The following is a 23,891-nucleotide window of genomic DNA, read 5'->3' as shown; positions in this document are numbered from 1 at the left end:
ACATTTGGATTGTTTCCAGTTTTTAGTGATTATAAATGATAATACTATAGACATTCATGAATAGGTTTTTGTGTGAACATAAGTTTTTATTTCTCTAGGCTAAATATAAGTGGGATGGCTAGGTCACATGGGAAGTGTATGTTTAACTTTTTAAGAAACCGCCATATTGTTTTCCAGAGTGGTTTTACCACTTTGCATTCCCATTAGCAGTGTATGAGAGTTCCAGTTGTTTCACATCCTCTTCACTGCTTGGTATTGTCACACATCTATGATTGTGAAAAGCCCCAGTTTATAGAGACCAGTGTTGATATCTGTGTTTTGGCTGTTGTATATTACTTATAAGGCAGGGCATGACAAGTCTGGCACTATTTCTGGACCACAAATTAAGTGAAGATATTCAAGCATTACCTGGCAAGAATGTTTCAGGTTTGAGATGCACTATGCACAATCTGATACTGGGGACACAAGAAGTGAGGCGACATGCTTTTTTGCATACACAGATTATCAGAAAATACACAGGAGTTGTAGGAACCATGTTTATGGGATGGAATTGATTTATAGCTGGACTGGAAAATCTCTAACATTATCTCCATGATGCTTGAATGTCTGATGTTGCCTTTGATTGAGATAAGGGCAGAGGGATATATAAGGTGCTGTTTAAAGTTGAAAACTTCCTCAAAGACAGCCCAGAGTCAATTTGTTTACTCACATAAACAATTAGATAGCCCAGCTTGACTATGTGACCAGTGAACAGAGGGTCATAAAAGCCCTTGTGGGGAACTTCTGCCTGAGCTCTCCCAGAGCCAAGATTCACACAGATCTTAGTGGTTCAGTCAGGAGATAAGAGTGCAGTCTCTGTGTGAATAAGGACACTGGGGAGCTTGCAACTGGACTCCCCCCAACCAAATGCTTGCCTACCCTTTCTCTTGGTAAGCTACATCCTTTGCTTTTAAAGGAAAGCATTACACGTATATACTCTGTGGAGTTTTGTTAGTTCTTTTGAACTGATGAAATTTTTGCCCATGTTAATTCTCTTGTGTCCTATGACCTTGCAGTTAGGTCTACAAAATATGAATTTGCAAATTAATTCCTATCTTGTTGTATATATTTAGGAATAAGTGGACTTGGATTCCAAAACCATGTCCACTCCTCAGAGCTGCACAAACTTCACTGACCAAAAGATCAGTTAGATGAAAATCCTCATTTCATATATTTATCAATTCATAAAATAAGGACCCATAAAAATTAATGAAAAAGAACATTTTCATCTTCTTCAAAAGAAATCTTAACACAGGAGTTTGGAATATAGCCCAATCCTGTTTCATACCAAAATAAAAACTATTGGACCTAATTTTCCTGAACGGCTGTTAGAAAACAAAACTTCAAGGTATTCAAAGGTTCCTCCTACAAGGATATGGCGGTACTTATGTCCATTGGACTCTATATCTTGATTTCTGTCTTCACCTTAGTTCATGAAATGACTCTGCACAGGATCTTTCAAAGATAGACTTACTTCTCTCTGCATTGTCCATAGCTGGTATTTTGGGGCTATTTTAATTTTTTTTGCAAAATTGGGAAGTATACATTTGCATTGGTAATCAAGTTGATGAGTATAACTTACTACCAAAAAAGGAGAAAAAAAAAAAAAAGGAGGGAAAAAAAAGATATGTATATGGACTCCTCACTGAATTGTTATGTAGATATGTAATTGTAAACAAAAATTACAGTCCAAACTTCAACTGTATTTCAGGGCCAGTTTTTGCTCACGCCTAGATCACCTCGTAGTCACCACAGTTTTGCTCATTGACCCTGGAATCCAAATATTCATACCTTTATTTTTTAATACAGATACTAACAGATTATTTCCCCCTTCTTTTAATCTATCAAATTTAATTTTAAAATGTGACCATTTAATTTTGAGGGTCAGAAATTTGAGAAGGCCTCAGCTGAGCAGTTCCTGCTTGGGAAGGGGGGAGTGGATGTCTCATGTGGTTCCAGTTGGATGTCAGCAGCAGCTACAGTCATTTAAAGACTTGACTTGCCCCAGATGGCCCATTCATATAGTTGGCAGATGATACTGGATAACGGCTTGGTGCTTAGCTGGGGCTATTGACTAGGGTGCCTACACATAGGCTCTCTAGCATCATGATCTCGGTATGGTTGGACTTCTTTCATGGAAACAGCTTTCCCCAGAGTTAAGAGTTGAAGCCTCATCTGTTCCCATGTCAACCTTCCTTTCTTTAGTATGAATTCTTTGCTGTTGTATAGAGTGAGTTATAACTAATCATTCTTACAGTCATTTCATTTGAAGTGTTCCCATCCATTGTGAATTCCCTGGTGTTGTAAGGATTTGAGCTATGGCTATAAGCTTTTCCATATTTATCATTTTTATATGACCAGTAAGATAGTATTTTATCCAGTTAGAATTCTCTAATGTTGAGCAAGGAAGATACTAGATGCCTCCTTCTCTCTAGTATGACTTTGATTTCAAATAGGCATTCTTAGGGGTAAAGGCAATCTCACATTTATTACATGTGTCTGGTATTCAGGATTTGAGCTGTGGCTAAAAGCCTTTGGACATGCATTATATTTGGATTCCCAGTTTTCACAACATTCATAGAGTTTCCCTCTAGTATGAATTCTTGCGTTTGAGCCATCACCATATTGATACTATTTACAGCTGTCTTCCTTCAGAGTGAATTATCTCATGTTGTGAAAGTTATGAGTCATTTGATAGTATCAACATACATATATCCCAGGACCCAGCAATTCCACTCCTAAGTATATACATGAGAGAAATGAATATATGTACACTGAAATATAAATACAAAGAAGCATTATTTATTATGACCCTAAGCTGTAAACAATAAAAAAAGTCCATCAACAGTAGATTGGATAAATTGAAATATAATCATATAATGGAATTTTATACAGAATGAAAATAAATAAACTTCTGCCACATGCACTAATGATGAGTTTTAAAGACAGAGTGATGGATGAAACAAGCCATATATGAAAGAATACATGATGTATAATTTACTTTATATAAAGGTTTATAATATGCAAAAACTATAATGTTAGAAGTTAGAACTGTGGTTAACTCTGAGGAGGTAACAACTTTTATACCATATTTGCAATGAGAAATACAGTCACACCGCCTTTCTTTTAAAGCAGTTCTGTTCACAGTGTGGTCCATGGGCCACTGCCAGGCAGCCTACTGTTTATTACTGGGTCACAACAAGGTATATATTAAAATTTAAAATAAGCAATTTAAAATGTTTGTAGCAACTTGATAGAGGAATTTATGTTTGGTGAATCTAATAAAAATTTTAAGCTTGTATTTTCAATGACTTTTATCATTTAATTTGTCCAGTAATTCTTTTTATGTGTTTTATAGGAGAGCAAATAGTAGGTACATATGTGGTACAGTACCTTAAACTGTTTAATATTATTATATTTGCAAGCAACAGGTTTTACTATGACTTTATAAGTTTTCACCAAAAAAGTCACAGATTTTAGTGAATTCCCACGGTTTCTATCTTGTGAGTTTTCTGATGGACAATGAGGTTTGACTTACAACTGAAGAACTTTCCACATTCTTTACATTCATATGGTTTCTCTCCTGTGTGAGTTTTCTGATGGCGAATGAGGTTTGATTTCCTACTAAAGGCTTTCCCACACTGAGGACATCCATTGGATTTCTCTCCTGTATGTATTCTCTGATGAACAGTGAGGATTGCCTTCTGGCGGAAGGACTTCCCACATTCATTACAAATATAGGGTTTTTCTCCTGTGTGAATTCTTTGATGGAGAGTGAGGGTTGTCTTTTGGCAGAAGGACTTCCCACATTCATTGCAAATATAGGGTTTCTCTCCTGTGTGAGTTCTCTGATGTACAGTGAGGGTTGTCTTCTGGATAAATGCCTTCCCACATTCATTACATTGATATGGTTTCTCTCCTGTGTGTGTTCTCTGATGATCAATGAGGTATGACTTCTTTCTAAAAGCACTTCCACATTGAGTACATTCATAGGCCTTCTCTCCTGTATGTGTTTTGTGATGTCTAGTAAGGGTTGCCTTCTGGCGGAAGGACTTCCCACAATCCATACAAATGTAGGGTTTCCCCTCTATATGTGTTTTCTCGTGAAGAGTGAGGGCTGTCTTTTGACGGAAGGCTTTTCCACATTGACTACAAACATAAGGTTTCTCACCTGTGTGAATTCGCTGATGTTCAATGAGATATGACTTCCTTCTAAAGCTATTCCCACAGTAAGGACACTGAAAGGGTTTCTCTTCTGTTTGAGATCTCTGATGCATGATAAAAATGGACTTCCTACAGAGGAACTTCCCATATTTGCTGTATGCGTGGGCCTTCTTCTCCATAATATTTTGTTGGTGAACATTGAGATTTGACTTTTCGATGAAGCCTGTTCCATCTTTATTGTATTCAAAGGGTCTTTCTCCTCTGTGAGCTCTAGTATGTGTAAATAACATTCCTTTCATAAGGAAGGGTTTTTCACATTCATTATGTTCAAATGACTGCTCTGGAGTTTGAACCTTCTGATGTTGAATAAGCTCTTGTTTACCACTCAGACTCCGCTCTGTTTGTTTATAGAGATTCACTGCAGTATGAATTTTCTCATGTTTAGTATTAAGGAGTGATTTCTCCCATCCATTACTCTCACCAAACTTCTCTCTTACAGGACTTATATTTCTAATGACTAATTCTGAAATATTTTTAAAAATCTTTCCATCAGGTTTATATTCACGTAGTGTTGTTTTTGAAATAATATGGTTCTTGCTGACAGTAAATGTTTTCCCCAAAATATTAGTTCTCTCCTTCATTAGCCTTTTGTGGTTGATGGATACAACTGATCTAGAATGCCTGTCTTGGTATTCTTTGAACTTCACTAAAACATCTTCAGCTTTCCAATCTTCTTCTAGAAAAAATACAATTAACACCAGTAAGTCTTCACATAAACGTTATGGATAAGATATATATACAAACAACCCATGGTGGGACTATCTATCTCACTACTGTAGTCTACAGAAAGGCCAAAATAAATTACCTCTTGGAGGGAAAATGTATAGAACATTAAAATGAGGAAAAATTGCCATAAGCAAACAACATTTATATCTTTGGGATGTTGTAAATATAAGCTACATTAGGCAGGTGTAATAAACACAAGGGCAAGTAAGCAGAAGATAAAGGATGGTGAAAGTGGGATTGCTCTTGGAATGGGCGGATTCAGAGATAATGGAGGGAGCCTATCAAGGGTACTAAACAGTAAGCAATGAAAATGTTCAGGTGAAGATGAAAGACTATATATTTATTCCCTAATGACTAAATAAGTGTTATAAAATACTTCCATGTGTTTCTTCCTCACTTGTATTTAGCCCACCCATGGCAAATGAACTTTCTCAGGACTAATTTCCTAGTGCAAACAGACACACTCGTCTATAGTCTAGACCCTAACTCTCCATATCGCTGCAATTTTTTTCTCTTGAAAGGGAAGAATTGGGAAAACATAATTCCATTAGGAATTGTAAAATAAACCAGAGGACAAAGCATATCTGCAACATGAATATAATCACTGTTATGTTCTGACTGCTGCTACCATCAATGTATTCTTCCAGAAATGATCAATAACTAAATTCTCTTGACCGTCAATTATAACTTTTCCTCCTTTCAATTTGCTAAATTACTTTTTCAGTTTTAGGGAAGGATGGGTTCAAGTTTTCCTCCCAGTGGAGTAACATACCTTAACTCTGCTATTTCCTATTGGGGCTGTGAAAGATTGAATTCTTCAATGTATAGGTACAGCACTGATTGGCCTTAAAAACTATATCTTACTACTGTTAACTTACTACCACCCATATCTGGTGGGGCAATTTTAAAGATGGATTCATCTTACTCACGACTTACATCTTATTTACAACAGCCCTTTTATCCCATCAAACTAGACATCGAAAGGTAAACAGGTAATACTGTATCATATATTTATAAAATGGAATACTTCAGTGAAATTTATACAATGGAATACCATTCAGCAATAAAAAGGAAAAAACCTACTGATACATAATGACAAAAGGGATGAATCTCAAATATTTTTCAGATTTAAAGCTTTATGCAAAAGAGTACACGTCGTACAATTCCATTTATGTGTAGTTCTAGGACACACAAAACTAATTTGTATCAATAATTGGAATTATACTGCCTTGCTGAGAATTCAACCACCTTCAGGGACATGCTACAATCCAATTTATCCAAAAGCCTTCACATATTCTTTCTACCCTTCAATGTCTATTTTGTCTGAAATTAGTATATAATTATAGTCTGGACCATCCATTTCAAGCAATCTTTCAACAACCTGCCATTTTCATATAATATTATATGTAAAATGCTCAATTTGATAATAATGCCTTCCCAACTAAAACTTATGCTCTTGGACGTCAACATTTTATTGACTATCTTCTTCGAAACCTTCTGAGTATACATTAACACACTTATCAGTGGTAAAGAGATATGATCTTGACATGTATATCTAAAAAGAACTTACCATTAAATGATTTTTGAATGGATGAGAAAGATGTTTTCCTTGCATACTACCACAGGCCATCAATCAAGTAACTATCGGAATATCTAGCCTCTGCTACAAGCCACAGTAAGGAAAAGTAAAAGAGAGGACCTTATTTTGAGGGAATTGTTAATCAGATGGGAAAAGAGGCCTCAGATAAAACAATGTTGAATCAGGTAGCAAATTACTAGATCATATCAGAGGATTTGTCTGTTTGCATGTTTATAGACACTAAGTATAATGTGAATGCAGAAAAAAAGGAACTGACATGCTTTGGAGTCATCAAGGAACATTTCATGGGGAAGTGAAATTTGATCTTTTAATCAAAGGATATGTAGTATTGTGTGGTAAAGAATATATAATCTTGCCCAAAGAGAAGTCTGACATTTACCTTTGGATTCTGGGAGGTAATCTCTAAGTCCTTGGAATGTCATGCCTGAGAGGAAAATTAATTGCCTGGGAGCCTTTGGCCAGCCAGAAAGTAACAATGTGATTTGGGGGGGGGGGTGGTCTTTGAGTCACACCAACAATGTGATTGAGAACGGGGGGTTTTGGGTCACAGAATATTAGCTCAGTCTCTTAAGGGGTTAGAAACTTAGGTCAGCCACATGGGCAGTCAAGCATGCCTATGTGATGGAGCCCTAATATAAGCTTTGGACAATAGACTTGGGTGAAGCTTCCCTGGCTGGCAGTATTCTATATGTATTGTCACAGGGAAGTAACACTGTCCATGACTCCAGAGAGAGGACTACTAGAAGCTCTGTGTTTGGTACTTTCCTGGACTCTGCCTTATGTGCTTCTCCCCTTGGCTAATTTTAATCTGTATTCTTCTCTTACAAACCATAACTGTGAGTATTATAGCTTTCAGTAATTTTTTAAGTCCTTATAGAAAACTATTGATCCTAACAGTAGTTGTGGGGACCCTTGAACTTACAGTTGGTATCAGAAGTGAGGGTGGCCTTGTGTGTACTACTGTACTCTCTTAGTTTGTAGTTGGCTAACTTTGCAAGTATCCTTATGGTTATATGGCAGCTGTCATATAATGAAAGGTCCAGTGTGAAGAATAAAATCAATTGTATTGAGTACATTTGGGAGATTCAAACAGACATTAGCAGGAATTCTTAGTCAAAAAGAGAAATACATGTGGAATGACCAGATGGAATATTATTCTGTCAGCCCTTGAAAAAGAAGGGAGTTAAATTTTATATAATAAGTGATATCTTTTTAGCATATTGACTGAAAGAAAACTGAAAGAACTGGAAAAAAAATCATGGCAAATCTAAATAGTAATTACAGCAGCCCACACCTGAAATAACATGGCTCTCGCTTTTGAAGATGTCAGTGGCAAACGAGAATATGAGAGGATGTAAAGATATTTCATGGAGTGAAATAAAACACAAATTGTGGAGAGACGATTTTTAAAATATTGCAGAGATGATGGAATCAACCTGATGTTACAAGAAGCTGACTACTGGAACAAAAGGATATACAAAGATAAGATAAAGTTAATGACTATTATTTCTGAAACATCAATAACCAAAAGGATGAGACAAGTGATGCTATATTGCTGTAGGCAGATTAAAATATACCAGTAGAGTCCAAGTGGGAGAAATGGGCTGAAAATGGCTATTTGAAAGCCATTCACATAAAACAAGGAAATCACAACTTGAGAATGGATCAGATTATTACAGTTTACATGGCTTTTATAAAGACAAGAACTGAGGATGAAGAAAGATTCTTTAAGGATACCTATGAGAGCCTACTGAAATAAAATCCATTTATTCAACAAATATTTATTTTTTCAGAGGGAAGAAAAGCAACCAAGATGAAAAAGGCACTCAGGAACGTAGGATAAGTTTTTCACCCAAATCAAGGTGGGTACATATCAGGAATCTGAGCACTATATTATGAAACATGGAGATTTGTTGGGAAGAAATTTATTGAAAGAAGTGATACTGAAATTATCACTTTAGTCCAAGTCATATGGATTTTGAAATCTGATAGTAGGTCTCACAGTGAGAATGGGATATGAGACTGAGTGCAGGAAACAAGTAGAAGAGGAAAGGAAAGAAAGAAAATGAAAACTAAGAGGAAAATTAATATTAGCAATGATTACCCTTTTATATTTTGGATAGATTTAAGAATGCGTATAAATAGGAGACTATAATAAAAGAAGAAAGAGAAAGAGCTGAAATGTTAAAGAAAGAGATGAAAAACAGAAGAAAGGCCTAAACCAACAGTTTCCAAGAGACCCTTATGGGAGGTCCACAAAGTCAAAAATATTTTTGTTAGTAATAACACTTCAGGGGGACTTCTCTGGTGGTCCAGTGGTTAGAACTTCACCTTCCAGTGCAGGGGGTGCAGGTTCAATACCTGGTTGGGGAGCTAAGATCCCACATGCCTCGTGGCCAAAAAACCAAAACATAAAACAGAAGCAATATTGTAACAAATTCAATAAAGACCTTAAAAATGGTCCATATCAAAAAATCTTTTAAAAAAAGATAATAATAACACTTCATTGGGACTTCCCTGGCCGTCCAGTGGTTAAGACTCTGTGCTCCCAATGCAGGCGGCATGGGTTCAATCCCTGGCCAGGGAATTAAGATCCCGTATGCCACATGGTGCAGCCAAAATAATAATAAAAATAACAACACTTCATTATTAACAAAAATAATAGAATTTTAAACTGTGTTCTTATTTGCATTAGTGGGGCAAAAGCACTGGTGGGTGTCTTATGGAATTTTAATTTATAGAGGTGACTGAGTGATGACACAGAGAGGTTAATGCTATTAAAAGAAAATTTTTTATTACTTACCTTTCCTGAGAGGAGGGGCCATGCCATGCCATGCAGGGCCACATGGGGAAGCACCAGGTTTGGTCAGGAGGCAGAAAGAAGCAAGGGGAAAGTGTAGGCCAGAGCCTTTACTGGGGCTTGCTTCCATGGGAAAGGCAAGGCAGGGCAGGGGAAACAGCTTAGGATTGGCTAGTTTGAAGAGTGTTGGCAGGTTACGGGTTATAGGGGAGCTCTCCAGTTGTCTGATACCTGATCCTGGGTGATTTAGGGCAGGGTAAATATTGGCTTGGTGTCTGTGAGTTAGAAAAAGGAGGTGGTTGAGGATATGGAGTGGGGATTGGTTGATTTGTATATGAAAGGTGGGCTCACCAACAAGTTGTTTGTTTACTATTTCTAGAAATTGGCTAGCTCTGGGAAGGGCAATCTCTCCTCAGCCAGTAGGGCACCCCAAAGATGTCAAAACATAAAATATAGAAAATTTAACAATGATTGATACGGTGGGTAAAATGCTGGCACATTAACATATATCAAAGCACTGGCACCAATCTATAATAGTAATCACTGCATTTCTAACTACCACACACTCGCAGGAAAAAAGTTTCACTTAAGACTTTTTGATAGAGCAGAAAAAATTCATTAATTTTATTAGATCTCCACCCTTGAGTACATATATTTTCAATATTCTGTGTGATTGTTAAAGAATTTTGCATACAGCACTTCTTTTGCATACCAGAGTACAGTTGATCTTTAAATAACACTGGGAGTTAGCGGCGCCAACCCTGTGCACAGTCAAAAATCTGCATATAACTTATAGTTGGCCCTCAGTTCCTCCATACCCACAGTTCCACATCTGTGGCTTCAACCAACTGTGGATCGTGTAGTATTGTAACATTTGCTATTGAGAAAATTTGCATGTAAGTGGACCTGCACAGTTCAAATGCATGTTGTTCAAGGGCCAATCATATAATGTATTTTGTGAGGAAAAGTGCTGGTGTAATTATGTGAGTTGAGAACTAAATATCTACATTTTGTGGAACAGCAGTTTTACTTGAAAAAACACTATTATTCAGATGTGGGTATCTGGTAAACATTTTCTTGAACAATGTGAACCTGTCTATTCAAAGAAAACATCTGCCAATACTTGTCACCTACGATAAAAGAAGTATAAGTCATTATTTTAGAAAGCTTGTATTTGCTACAGTGAGCTTGTCAACTTCCCAATACTTAAAAGACTTTTATAATGAGATTGCTGGTGATATTAACACATGTGGGTTTGGGGTTTTAAAAAAAATATTGAGGGCTTCCCTGGTGGAGCAGTGGTTGAGAATCTGCCTGCTAATGCAGGGGACACGGGTTCGAGCCCTGGCCTGGGAGGATCCCACATGCTGCGGAGCAACTGGGTCCGTGAGCCACAACTACTGAGCCTGCGCGTGTGGAGCCTGTGCTCTGCAACAAGAGAGGCCACGATAGTGAGAGGCCCGCGCACCGCGATGAAGAGTAGCCCCCGCTTGCCGCAACTAGAGAAAGCCCTAGCACAGAAACGAAGACCCAACATAGCAATCAGTCAATCAATCAATAATAAAATCTTTAAAAAACAATATTGATATGGAAATGTGTCAAATTTGGCAAACCTGTATGCACCAGTGAACTGTTACTTTCCAAATGACCAATACACAATATTACAAAACAATGCATGGATAAAATATTTAAATAGGCCATTGGATTTTATGTAATAGTCTACAACAGTTCATTGTTATGATTTCAGATTTTATATTGCAACTAACTGTTTAGAAAAAACCAATTGTTAAGTGGCAACTAACTGCTTAGGAACTACCAATTGTTAAGTTTGGGTGTAGTATTAATGAAGAATATCCATGACAATCTAAAAAGGCTTTTAAAATATTTCTCTTTCAATACATATACACATGAAGGAAGATTTTCTCCATATATTTCAATTAAAACAACATATTGCAACAGACTAAATGTACAATCAGATGTGAAAATCAGCTATCTTTTATTCAGCAAGACATTAAATAAACTTCAATCAATCATGTAACAATGCCCCTTTGCTCACTTTTCTCTTTTGAAAAATAGTTTTTGTTTGTAAAAATATGATTTTTATGTCAACATGTAATGACTTTATTATATTTACATTGTTCTTTTTAAATGAAATAAATGGATATTTTTAAATGTGTTTTAATTTTGAATAGGATATACACGCATTCACAAAGTTCTTTTAATTCTTAATAATTTTAAGAGTATAAATAAGTCCTGCAGCTGCATGTAAATCAATGAAGTTAGAACACACCCTCACACCATGCACAAAAATAAACTCAAAGTGGCTTAAAGACTTAAACATAAAACAAGACACCATAAAACTCCTAGAAGAGAGCATAGGCAAAACATTTTCTGACATAAATCGTACCAATGTTTTCTTAGGTCAGTCTCCCGAGGCAATAGAAATAAAAACAAAAATAAACAAATGGGACCTAATCAAACTTACAAGTTTTTGCACAGCAAAGGAAACCATAAAAAAACAAAACAAAACAAAACGAAAAGACAACCTACAGAGTGGGATAAAATATTTGCAAATGGTGCAACAGACAATGGCTTAATCTCCAAAATATACAAACAACTCATGCAACTCAACAGCAAAAAAACAAACAACCCAATTGAAAAATGGGCAGAAGACCTTAATAGACATTTCTCCAAAGAAGACATACAGATGGCCAGTAGGCACTTGAACAGATGTTCAACATCACTAATTATTAGAGAAATGCAAATCAAAAGTACAGTGAGATACTACCTCACACCAGCCAAACTGGCCATCATTATAAAGTCTACAAATAACAAATTCTGGAGAGGATGTAGAGAAAAGGGAACCCTCCTACACCACTGGTGGGAATGTAAGTTGGTACAGCCACTATGGAAAACAGTATGGAGGTTCCTCAGAAAACTAAAAATAGAATTACCATATGATCCAGCAATCCCACTCCTGGGAATATACCCGGACAAAACTATAATTCAAAAAGATACATGCACCCCTATGTTCATAGCAGCACTGTTCACAATAGCCAAAACATGGAAACAACCTAAATGTCCATCGACAGATGAATGGATAAAGAAGATATGGTACATATATACAATGGAATATTACTCAGCCATAACAAAGAAAGAAATAATGCCATTTACAGCAACATGGATGCAACTAGAGATTATCATACTAAGTGAAATAAGTCAGAAAGAGAAAGACAAATATCATATGACATCACTTATATGTGGAATCTAAAATATGGCACAAATGAACCTGTCTACAAAACAGAAACAGACTCACAGACATAGGGAACAGACTTGCAGTTGCCAAGGGAGGAGGAGGGAGAGGGATGGAGTGGGAGTTTGCGGTTGGTAGATAAAAACTATTACATTGAGAATGGATAAACAACAAGATCCTACTATATAGCACAGGGAACTATATTGAATATCCTGTGAAAAACCATAATGGAAAAGAATATAAAAAAAGAATGTCTGTATGTGTATAACTGAGTCACTTTGCTGTACAGCAGAGATTGGCACAACATTGTAAATCAACTATACTTAAATAAAAAAAATTTTTTTTAAGTCCTGAGACTAAAAAGTTTGAGAACTGCTGTTTTAGACATTCAAAATTCTGGTAATAGCAAAGAAGTTTGTATCAGAACAACCTTCCAACTGATAACAGTGATAACTATGGACCAATTATAGAAGACCAACTTGTTTGAAGACACTAAAGAATGATCAAAAGCAGGCAGAAACTGGAATGGTTACAACCTTTGAAAGAAAGAAACCACACTGCAATAAGATCTACTTTTATCCAGGTCTTCCACTGTGTGCCCTGGTAGTTCATGCAGCACACAGGGGATAGATCTCAAGGAGAAAGCAGGAGTCATTCTGTGCAGAAGAATCAGAGATCAGAGTTCAGGAGTACCAGAGTGGCTGTAAATTGAGGACAAAATCCAAGGATGAAGAAAGCATAGAAGGAAAGCCCCAACGTTAGCATAAACCCCTCCTCAAAACCTTGGTTAACTTCATTTCTACAGGGTAAGACTGCAAGGAGCATAAAGGGAAAAGACAGCTGGAACACTGAAAGAACTCAGCAGAGATTTCAGCAGCTACTTAACTCTGCAAAAACAGTTTTTAATTCCAGTCCTGTGCCAAGTTAGAAGAACCTGGTTAAAACTTTGGCCTTTCTACTGAAATCCCAGAAGGGCCATGAATTAGGAGTAAAGGCTGCATCCCAGGACTTAGAGCAATACCATAAAACTAAAGGCAAAACTGAAACTGAAATAGAAATAATCTAAACAACTTAAAAGCAACCTGACAAAAGAATCAACATGAGCCTCCAGTAACTTAACCTCCTGTAAGATTAAAACTCAGCAATCTTCAGAGGAAGAAAAAGGATCCAGCAACTTCACAACATGTTATATAAAGCCTTCCTGAGAAGAAACAGGAAAATGTGACCAATAGGGAAGATAAAACCCATTCAACAGAAACAGGCTGATATATGTCCCTATGTTGAAATTAGAAGACATTTAAAATAACTATGATAAATATGTTTACAAATCTACAAGAAAAGATGGAAATATGGGTGAAGAGATGGAGTAGTCAGGAGGCATAAGGAAATGCAAACTGAAAAAAACCCCAATAGCTGAAATATAAAATTCACTGGATGGGTTTAACAGCAAATAAACATAAGAGAATAAAGAATCAGTAAACTTGAAGTCAGGTTAACAGAAATTACCCAAACTAAAAGAACTTTAAAAATCCTTAGTGAACTACAGGGTAGGATGAAATGATTTAAAATATAATTGAGAATAGAGCAAGAAAAAAACTGTAGAAGTACAGACCAAAATTTTCCCAAGTTTTATCTAAAACAAGAACTCTGTGAACTTGCTAAATTCACTTATTAGTTCTACCAGTTCTTTTCTTTTAGATTCCTTAGGATTTACTATGTACACAATCATGTCACATACAAATGAAGATAGTTCCCTTTCTAATCTGAAGCCTTTTAACTTCTTTTTCTTGCCTTATTGTATTGACTTGTGTCCTGTATAATGTTTAATAGAAGTGGTGATAATGGACATCCTTTCTTTGTTTTTGTTCTTAGAGGAAGAGCATTCATGCTTTCACCACTGAATGTGATGGTGGCTATGTTTTTCGAAGATATTCTTTAGGAAGTTGAGGAAATTCCCTTGGATTGCTAATAAATAGATTTATAATAAATATAAATTGAATTTAATTATTTTCCTGCATTTACCGAGATGATTGTGGTCTTCTCTTTTATTTTTCTATACTTTAAGTGGTAGCTTATATCCTTGAGTTTCGACCTCTTTTTATCTTTACATGGTGAATTATATAGCTTTTTATTTTTAATGTAATTAATTAATTTATTTATTTTGGCTATGTTGGGTCTTCGTTGCTGCACACAGGCTTTCTCTAGTTGTGGTGAGCGGAGGCTACTCTTTGTTGCAGTGCGCGGGCTTCTCATTGAGGTGGCTTCTCTCTCTTGTTGCAGAGCAGGGGCTCTAGGAGTGCGGGCTTCAGTAGTTGCAGCACACAGGCTCAGTAGTTGTGGCACGTGGGCTCTAGAGCACAGGCTCCATAGTTGCAGTGCGCAGGCTCTAGAGCACGGGCTCTAGAGCACAGGCTCAGTAGTTGCGGCGCACAGGCTTAGTTGCTCCGCAGCATGTGGGATCTTCCCAGACCAGGGCTCGAACCCATGTCTCCTGCATTGGCAGGCAGATTCCTAACCACTGCGCCACCAGGGAAGTCCCTATAGCTTGATTTTTGAATTCCAAATCAACTTTGCTTTCCTGGGATAAACTCCTTTTGGCCATGTGGTATCATCCTTTTAAAATACTGCTAAATTCAGTTATTTTCTTAGATTCAGTTTTATAATATTTTATTAAGGATTTTTATATCTAGCTTCATGAAGGATGTTGCTATGTAGTTTTCTATTCTTATAGTGCCTTTGATTGTGGATAATGCTGGTCTTATAAAATGAGTTGGGAAGTGTTCTCTCCTACTCTTATTGGTTGGTATAAAATTGTCTGTATATTCCCTAATGGTCCTTTTAATGTCTGTAGGATCTGTAGTGATATAGTCTCTTTAATTTTTGATATTGGTGATGTGTCTTCTATTTTTTATTAGTAATATAGTTATGGTTTCTTAATTTTATTATTTTAATGTATCAGCTTTTGGCTTCACTCATATATTCTTCTTCTGTTATGTATTTCATTGATTTCTGCTTTAGTCAATTTTTTCCTCTTACTAACTTTTGAGTTTAATTTACTTTTCTTTTTCTAGTTACTTAGGGTGACAGTTTAACCCCTGTTTTAGGCCCTGATTTAAAGGGATAAAAATTTTTAATGCTGCTATAGTTGCATCCCACACATTTTGATATGTTGTCTTAATTATCATTCAGTTCAAAATACCTTCTAATTTACCTTAGGATTTCTTCCTTGCTTCATGGGTTATTTGGAAATGTGATTAATTTCCAAAAATTTGGGGAATTTAGAGATACGTTTTTGATTTCTAAATTAATTCTACTGTGGTCAGAAACTATACACTATGATTTCAGTTCTTTTTAATTTATTGATACTTGTTTTATGCCCAGCATGTAGAGTCTATCTTGGTGAATGTTCCATGTAAAATAGTCTATAAAGATTAACTAGGTACAACTGATTGTGTTTCAAGCCTTCCACAGCCTTATTGATTTTCTTTCTCTTTGTTCTCTCAATTACTGAGGGAAAAGTATTTATATCTTAAGCTATAATTATATTGCTTCTTTCAGGGAGCAAATTTGGTTCTGGAGAAAATGAAAGAAGAAAATCTTACATATTACTATGGCTTGTGGCCCTCCAAAGGGCAAGAGAACATAGATTATGGTATTAAAATTTCATGGGGGGGGCAATTAGAAAGAAAATTTCTAAAAAGACTTTTTAAGGTAGTGAAAATGATAAAAAGCTGAGAAACACTGAAGTATTTTGAAGCTGTTAACAGTTGTTATGACTTCTTAATGAAGTGTCCCTCTTTATCACTGTAATATTCCATTTTCTGAAATCTACTTTGATATATGGCCGCTCCCATTTTCTTCTTAGTGTTTGCATGTATAATAGAGTCAGATTCTATTTTTGATGTCTTACTGCTGACAACTTCCTAGACCCACTCCCTTTTTTTCCCCAGTCAGAAACCTTGCATGTTCTCTCTGTTGGTGCTGGCAGGAAGTTTAAACCATGCAAGCCCTAGCCTATGTGTAGAGACCTGACCTTACCCCCCACCAAAACACAATAAACACCAAAGCCAGACACCCCTCCTTGCTCTCTCAAGCCATTTTAGGACCAGTTTGGGAATCTTCCCTGCTCTCCCTAGAAAACCTCATTATGTGAGATTTCAGTCTTGATATCTGTCCCAAATTTTGGGTGAGTGCAGGGGGGGATGATCTCATCCCCACATAGGGCAATCGCAAGACAGTACGGTACATATTTTTTCATCATTTTATGTTTTACCTACCTGTGTCTTTATATTTTAATACATAGGACATAGTTGGGTCTTTCTTTTCATCTCAGATACTGAATAGTCATCTTTAGAAGCTTCTTTTGGTTTTTATTTCGATCTTTGCTATCTTGCCTCATTATGTTCATTTTCAGTTTACATCCTTGATGATACTCAAGTCATTTATAATGGCTGTTTTAACATCCTTGTCAGCGAATTCCATCACCTCTACCCTTTTTAGGTCTGTTTTTATTAATTGAGTTTTTTTCCTATTGAATGATCATATTTTCCTCCTTCTTCATATGTTTAATAATTTTTGATTGGACATCAGACATTATCAATTTAATGTTGTTGAGTTTAAGATATGGTTGTATTTTCATAAAGAGTATTTTTTTTTTTTTTTTGGCATTCTGTGGCAGCCAGAGTTGCACCACTAGGACCTCCCTTCAAAAAGAACTTACCATTCATGTGCAAGAACTGTTAGCATCTTCAGGATGCTCTTCAGATTTTGAACCAAGCCAGGGTCTCCCCAGGGAATCCCCACCAAAATGACTGAACACTGAGTGGGTACTAGAGGGTGGCCATTTCTGTCCATTAGGACTCCTCTGATGAACAGTCTTTGCTTCAGAGGAGTTAGGCTGGTTGAGACTTTGTCATATCTGCATAATGGTCTAAGGGTCTCCCTGCCCAATCCCCTTTCCTTCCACATATCTGTATCATGGTCTGATGGCTTTCTGTTTCTGATCTTACTTCTTCCTTTATCTTTCATAGATGTCACCTCTAAGAAATCTATTACACTCCCAACTCCATCTCAGCATCTCCTTGGAGGACCCAACAGGCACACAGCAGTTATTTTTGGATTAGTTTAATCCTTTTGATGCTTTAATTTAAGCCCTTTTATGACAAATCTTGCAGTCTTTAATCCATTGCCCCATTTATTAGGTGTGACCTTTCTAGGGTGTCTATCTAATGTCCTATGTATTAAAAAGTTCTCTCCGCTCTGGCTGAAGGGAAATAAAATGATTCCTGGTGCAGCAGGCTATGTGAATTGTTTGTCTCACAACACTGTTGTAATTGTATTTTTCTTAGAACATGTCCTTGCCTGGTCTCATGGGGTTTCACCTACCCACGTGCAGACTTATCTTTAGCCAAGACTCAAGGGGAACCTTTTCAAGATTTGGGGAACTCTTTCTCTGCATAACTCCCTCTTTTGGAAAGTGTGTCCTGCAAATTCTAGTCACCTCAATTTCCTTGAATGCCAATGTTGGTCCCCTAAAGTCAGTAAAACTGCCAGGTTCTTTCTGGATTCCTCTCTCTGCACTGCAGTCTGGAAGTTGCCTTCAAATGAAAGCCTGGAATGAGGTAGGGTGCATCTCATTTATTTATCTTCTCTCAGGAATCCAGGCCTGTGCTGCCTGTTGTTCAATATCTGAAAATAGTTTTGTCCAGTTTTCTAGTTGTTTCCTGTAGTAGTATAATTCTAGACTCTGTTACTTCCTCAGGGCTGGAAGCAGAAGTTTTGAATTATAAAAATGCAGGCCCAAATGGCTTAATAATGATTTTCTTCAAACATTTAAGGTAGCAACAATGCCAATCTTACAGAAATTCCATAAGAAAGTAGATGAAAAGGAAACACCCCCAGTTTGATATGGCTGACACAATTCTGGATACAAAAACTTTTCAATGACATTACAAGAAAACTACAAACCACTATCCTTGGTAAAATCATGCATTTAGCTCACTAAAATATTAGCAAACCAATTTCATCAATCTATAAGACAGATAATGCATCTTGTCCAACTGGGGTTCATCCCAGGAGCCCAAGCTTGGTTTAAAATTCAAATTAATCAATGTAATACATACAGTAACAGATTAAAAAAGAAATATCATATGATCATCTCAACAGGTGCTGAAAAAGCATTTAACATCAACATCCATTCATAATTAAAATTGTCCGAAAACTAGGGAAAAAAGAGAACTTCCATAATCTAACAAAGAGCACTTATGAAAAATCTACAGTTAATATCAAGCTAAAGAATGAAATATTAAATGTCTACCTTCTAAATTTAGTGAACTGCTAAGGATGCTCACTCTCACTACCTCTATTCAACGTTGTACTGTAGATCCTAGTCAGTACAACAGGGTAAGAAAAAGAAATGAAAGCAATAAAGTATGCAAATGTAGAAGTGAAATATGTTATTTCAACAAGGCCTGTTTTATGTATAGAAAATCTAAAAAAAAACCAAAACAAATAAAGAACAACAGTAACAACAACAAAATTTAATACCATCAAAAGAAATATGCAAAGTCAATATCTAAAAGTCAATTGTGGAGACACATATTAAGAACAAGCTGGAAAAAGAAAATTTAAAAATCTCATTATTTACAATAGCATCAAAAATATTAAAAGCTTAAAGATAAACTTAATAAAATATGTATAAGACCTCTATACTAAAAATAATAAAACACTGCTTATGGGAATTAGAGAAGCTAACTAAAATGTTAAGATATAGTATAGTCATGGACCGGAAGACTCAATATTGCTGAGATGTTATTTCTCACCAATAAAAATCCCAGCATATTTATTTAGAGAAACCAAGATGGTACTGGCACAGAAACAGAAATATAGATCAATGGAACAGGATAGAAAGCCTAGAGATAAACCCATGCACATATGGTCACCTTATCTTTGATGAAGGAGGCAAGAATATACAGTGGAGAAAAGACAGCCTTTTCAATAAGTGGTACTGGGAAAACTGGACAGCTACATGTAAAAGAATGAAATTAGAACACTCCCTAACACCATACACAAAAATAAACTCAAAATGGATTAAAGACCTAAATGTAAGGCCAGACACTATCAAACTCTTAGAGGAAAACATAGGCAGAACACTCTATGACATAAATCACAGGAAGATCCTTTTTGACCCACCTCCTAGAGAAATGGAAATAAAAACAAAAATAAACAAATGGGACCTAATGAAACTTAAAAGCTTTTGACAGCAAAGGAAACCATAAATAAGACAAAAAGACAACCCTCAGAATGGGAGAAAATATTTGCAAATGAAGCAACTGACAAAGGATTAATCTCCAAAATTTACAAGCAGCACATGCAGCTCAATATCAAAAAAACAAACAACCCAATCCAAAAATGGGCAGAGGACCTAAATAGACATTTCTCCAAAGAAGATATACAGATTGGCAACAAACACATGAAAGAATGCTCAACATCATTAATTATTAGAGAAATGCAAATCAAAACTACAATGAGATATCATCTCACAGCGGTCAGAATGGTGATCATCAAAAAATCTACAGACAATAAATGCTGGAGAGGGTGTGGAGAAAAAGGAACCCTCTTGCACTGTTGGTGGGAATGTAAATTGATACAGCCACTATGGAGAACAGTATGGAGGTTCCTTAGAAAACTAAAAATAGAACTACCATACGACCCAGCAATCCCACTACTGGGCATATACCCTGAGAAAACCATAATTCAAAAAGAGTCATGGGGGCTTCCCTGGTGGCGCAGTGGTTGAGAATCCGCCTGACAATGCAGGGGACATGGGTTCGATCCCTGGTCCAGGAAGATCCCACATGCCACGGAGCAACTAAGCCCATGCACCGCAACTACTGAGCCTGTGCTCTAGAGCCTGCGAGCCACAACTACTGAAGCCCGCACGCCTAGAGCCTGTGCTCTGCAACAAGAGAAGCCACCGCAATGAGAAGCCTGCACACCGCAATGAAGAGTAGCCCCCCTGCGCCGCAACTAGAGAAAGCCCACGTGCAGCAACGAAGACCCAACACAGCCAAAAATAAATGAATAAAAAAAAAAATTAAAAAAAAAACAAAAAAGAGTCATGTACCAAAATGTTCATTGCAGCTCTATTTACAATAGCCAGGACACGGAAGCAACCTAAGTGTCCATTGACAGATGAATGGATAAAGAAGATGTGGCACATATATACAATGGAATGTTACTTAGCCATAAAAAGGAATGAAACTGAGATATTTGTAGTGAGGTGGATGGACCTAGAGACTGTCATACAGAGTGAAATAAGTCAGAAAGAGAAAAACAAATACCATATGCTAACACATATATATGGAATCTAAAAAAAAAAAAAAAAAAAGGTCAGAAAAACCTAGGGGCAAGACGGGAATAAAGATGCAGACCTACTAGAGAATGGACTTGAGGATACAGGGAGGGGGAAGGGTAAGCTGGGACAAAGTGAGAGAGTGGCATGGACATATATACACTATGAAACGTAAAATAGATTGCTAGTGGGAAGCAGCCGCATAGCACAGGGAGATCAGCTCGGTGCTTTGTGACCACCTAGAGGGGTGGGATAGGGAGGGTGGGAGGGAGGGAGACACAAGAGGGAAGAGATATGGGGACATATGCATATGTATAACTGATTCACTTTGTTATAAAGCAGAAACTAACACACCATTGTAAAGCAATTATACTCCAATAAAAGATGTTAAAAAATAAAATAAAATAAAATAAAGAAACCAAGAAGTTGATTCTAAAATGTATTTGAAAAAGAAAATGAAAATGACCTGGAATAGCCAAAACAATTTTTTAAAAAGAAGAAAGTTAAGAGGACTTACTCTGACATCAAGACTTATTATAAAGCTACAATAATCAAAGACCAGGTGGTATTAGTAATAGGACTTAAATTATATCAAAGGAAAGAATACTCTAGAAATAGACTGACACAAATACAGTCAAACAATTTTTGATAAGGTCATCAGAGCAATTTAATTCAATTCAACAAGTGATGGGACAAATTGATATCTGTATGGAAGAAAACAGACTTTTAACACTTACCTCATACCATAAATAAAACTTAATGAGATGGATCATAGAACTAATTTAAAAGAAGCAAAATATACATAACATTTTAAGAAAATAATACAGGAAACTATCTTTACAACCTAAGGCAAATATTTGTTTGAGAGGTCAAAGAAATAATGATAAAAGAAAAAAATGATAAACTGGACTTCAAAAACTTGTGCTTATTGAAAGACACCATTAAAATGAGTAGGCAAGCCACAGACTAGAGGAAATATATGTAATACCTATATCAAACAAAAGACTTCTATTCAGAAAATGTAAAGAATTCCTACTATTCAAGGAAAAAAAATATTACCCAATAAAAAATGGGTAAAATATTTGAACAGATACCTCTGAAGAAGATATAAAAAGCACTTGAAAAAGTTCTCAACATCATTAGTCATAAAAGAAATCTAAACTGCTAAGATATGCTACCATTCTTCAGAATAGTACTTCACAATGACCAAAATGAAAATATTGATAACATCAAATGTGAAAGAGAATGTGGAAGGCAATCAAAATTCTCATACATTGCTGGTAAAAGTTTAAAATGCTATGGTAACTTTTAAAAACTGGCAACTTCTAAAATGTGAACTATAAACCTGCCTTATGAATGAGCAACACCATCTGATAGGTATTTACTGAGAAGAAATAAAAACGTGTGTCCACAAAAAGATTTTTACAGGAATGTTAACAGAACCTTTATTCATAATAGCCCCAGGGACTTCCCTGGCGGTCCAGTGGTTAAGACTCTGCGCTTCCATGGCAGGGGGCTTGGGTTTGATCCCTGGTCAGGGAACTAAGACCCCACATGCCATGCAGTGTGGCCAAAATAATAATAATAGTAATAGTAATAGCCCCAAACTGAAACATTTCAAATGTCTATCAATAGGAGATGCATAATAAACTGGTATCTCCATTCAATTGAATACTATCCTGTTTAATTAAAATAAACTATTTATATATGCAAAAACATGTATAAATCTCTCAGACATTAAGCTGAGTGAAAGAAAGTAGATATGAAAAAGGTCCAGAATAGACAAAACTAATCTATGTTGGTAGAAATCACAGTGGTGATCGTCTTAGGGAGGGATTGACTTGGAAGAGGCCTGATGGAACTTAATGGGTTAATGGAAGTGTCCTTTATCTTGATTAGAGTGTGAGATATGTGGGTTTATACTTCTGTCAGAACTCAAAGAACTTTACGCTTAAGATCTCTATGGACATTATACCTACAAAGCATGGAGTGGATTCTTGGTAAAGTAATAGCAGCCAATAGCTCTACAAGCATAAGGCACACAAGGAAAGGATTTACGTGGGGAGCAATATTCAAAATAAAATTTAGATTTTAGAGGTATGGAAGTCAGTCATGTATAGACACTTCAAAGATCTCAGGCCTTTAAAAACAGATCCCTAATAAGACAGCTACTATCTGAAAAAAAAGAAGAAAAAAAGAAAATAACAGTTGTTGGTAAGGATGTGGAGAAACTGGAACCCTTGTGCATTGTTGGTGAGAATGTAAAATGGTGCAGCCACTATGGAAAACAGTATAGCAGTTCCTCAAAACATTAAACATAGAATTACTATATGATCCAGCAATTCTACTTTTGGGTATATACCCAAAAGAAAGCAATGACTTAGATATATATTTATATACCCATATTCATAGTAGCATTATTCACAGTAGCCAAAGGGTGGAAGCAACCAAAGTGTCCACTGAGAGATGAATGGATAAGCAAAATGTGGCATGGACATATAATGGAATATTATTCAGCCTTCAAAAGGAAGAAAATTTTGATACATACTACAACATGGGTAAAACTTGAAGATATTATGTTAAGTGAAATAAACCAGTCACAAAAAGGACAAATACCATATGATTCCACTTATATGAGGTACCTACCAGTAGTCATATTCATAGAGACACAAAGTAGCATACTGGTTGCCAGGGGCTAGTGGGAGGTGGTAATGGGGAGTTATTGTTTAATGGGTACAGAGTTTTACTTCTGACAGATGAAGGGTTCTGGAGATGGATGGTGGTGATAGTGGCACAACTATGTAAAAATACTTAATGCCATGGAACTATATGCTTAAAAATTGTTAAGATGATAAATTTTATGTGTATTTTACCACAATTAAAAAAATAGATCTCT

At 36.3% G+C, this 23,891-nt stretch overlaps 1 protein-coding gene across 1 annotated transcript in view; it reads right to left on the bottom strand.

The window, feature by feature from the left end:
• Window positions 1-281: 281 nt before the first annotated feature.
• The window catches only part of ZNF382 (zinc finger protein 382), a 54,700-nt gene continuing 31,090 nt past the window's right edge, over window positions 282-23,891 (bottom strand). Inside the window, exon 5 of the mRNA XM_082439462.1 lies at window positions 282-4,939. Within this exon, the coding sequence (XP_082295588.1) occupies window positions 3,516-4,939 (1,424 nt within the window). The 3' untranslated portion in view covers window positions 282-3,515. The remainder of the gene's footprint in view (window positions 4,940-23,891) is intronic.

This window comes from Balaenoptera physalus, assembly GCF_965194825.1.
Source record: "Balaenoptera physalus genome assembly, chromosome: 19".
NCBI lineage: Eukaryota > Metazoa > Chordata > Mammalia > Artiodactyla > Balaenopteridae > Balaenoptera > Balaenoptera physalus.
This window is presented reverse-complemented; position numbering and strand designations above follow the sequence as displayed.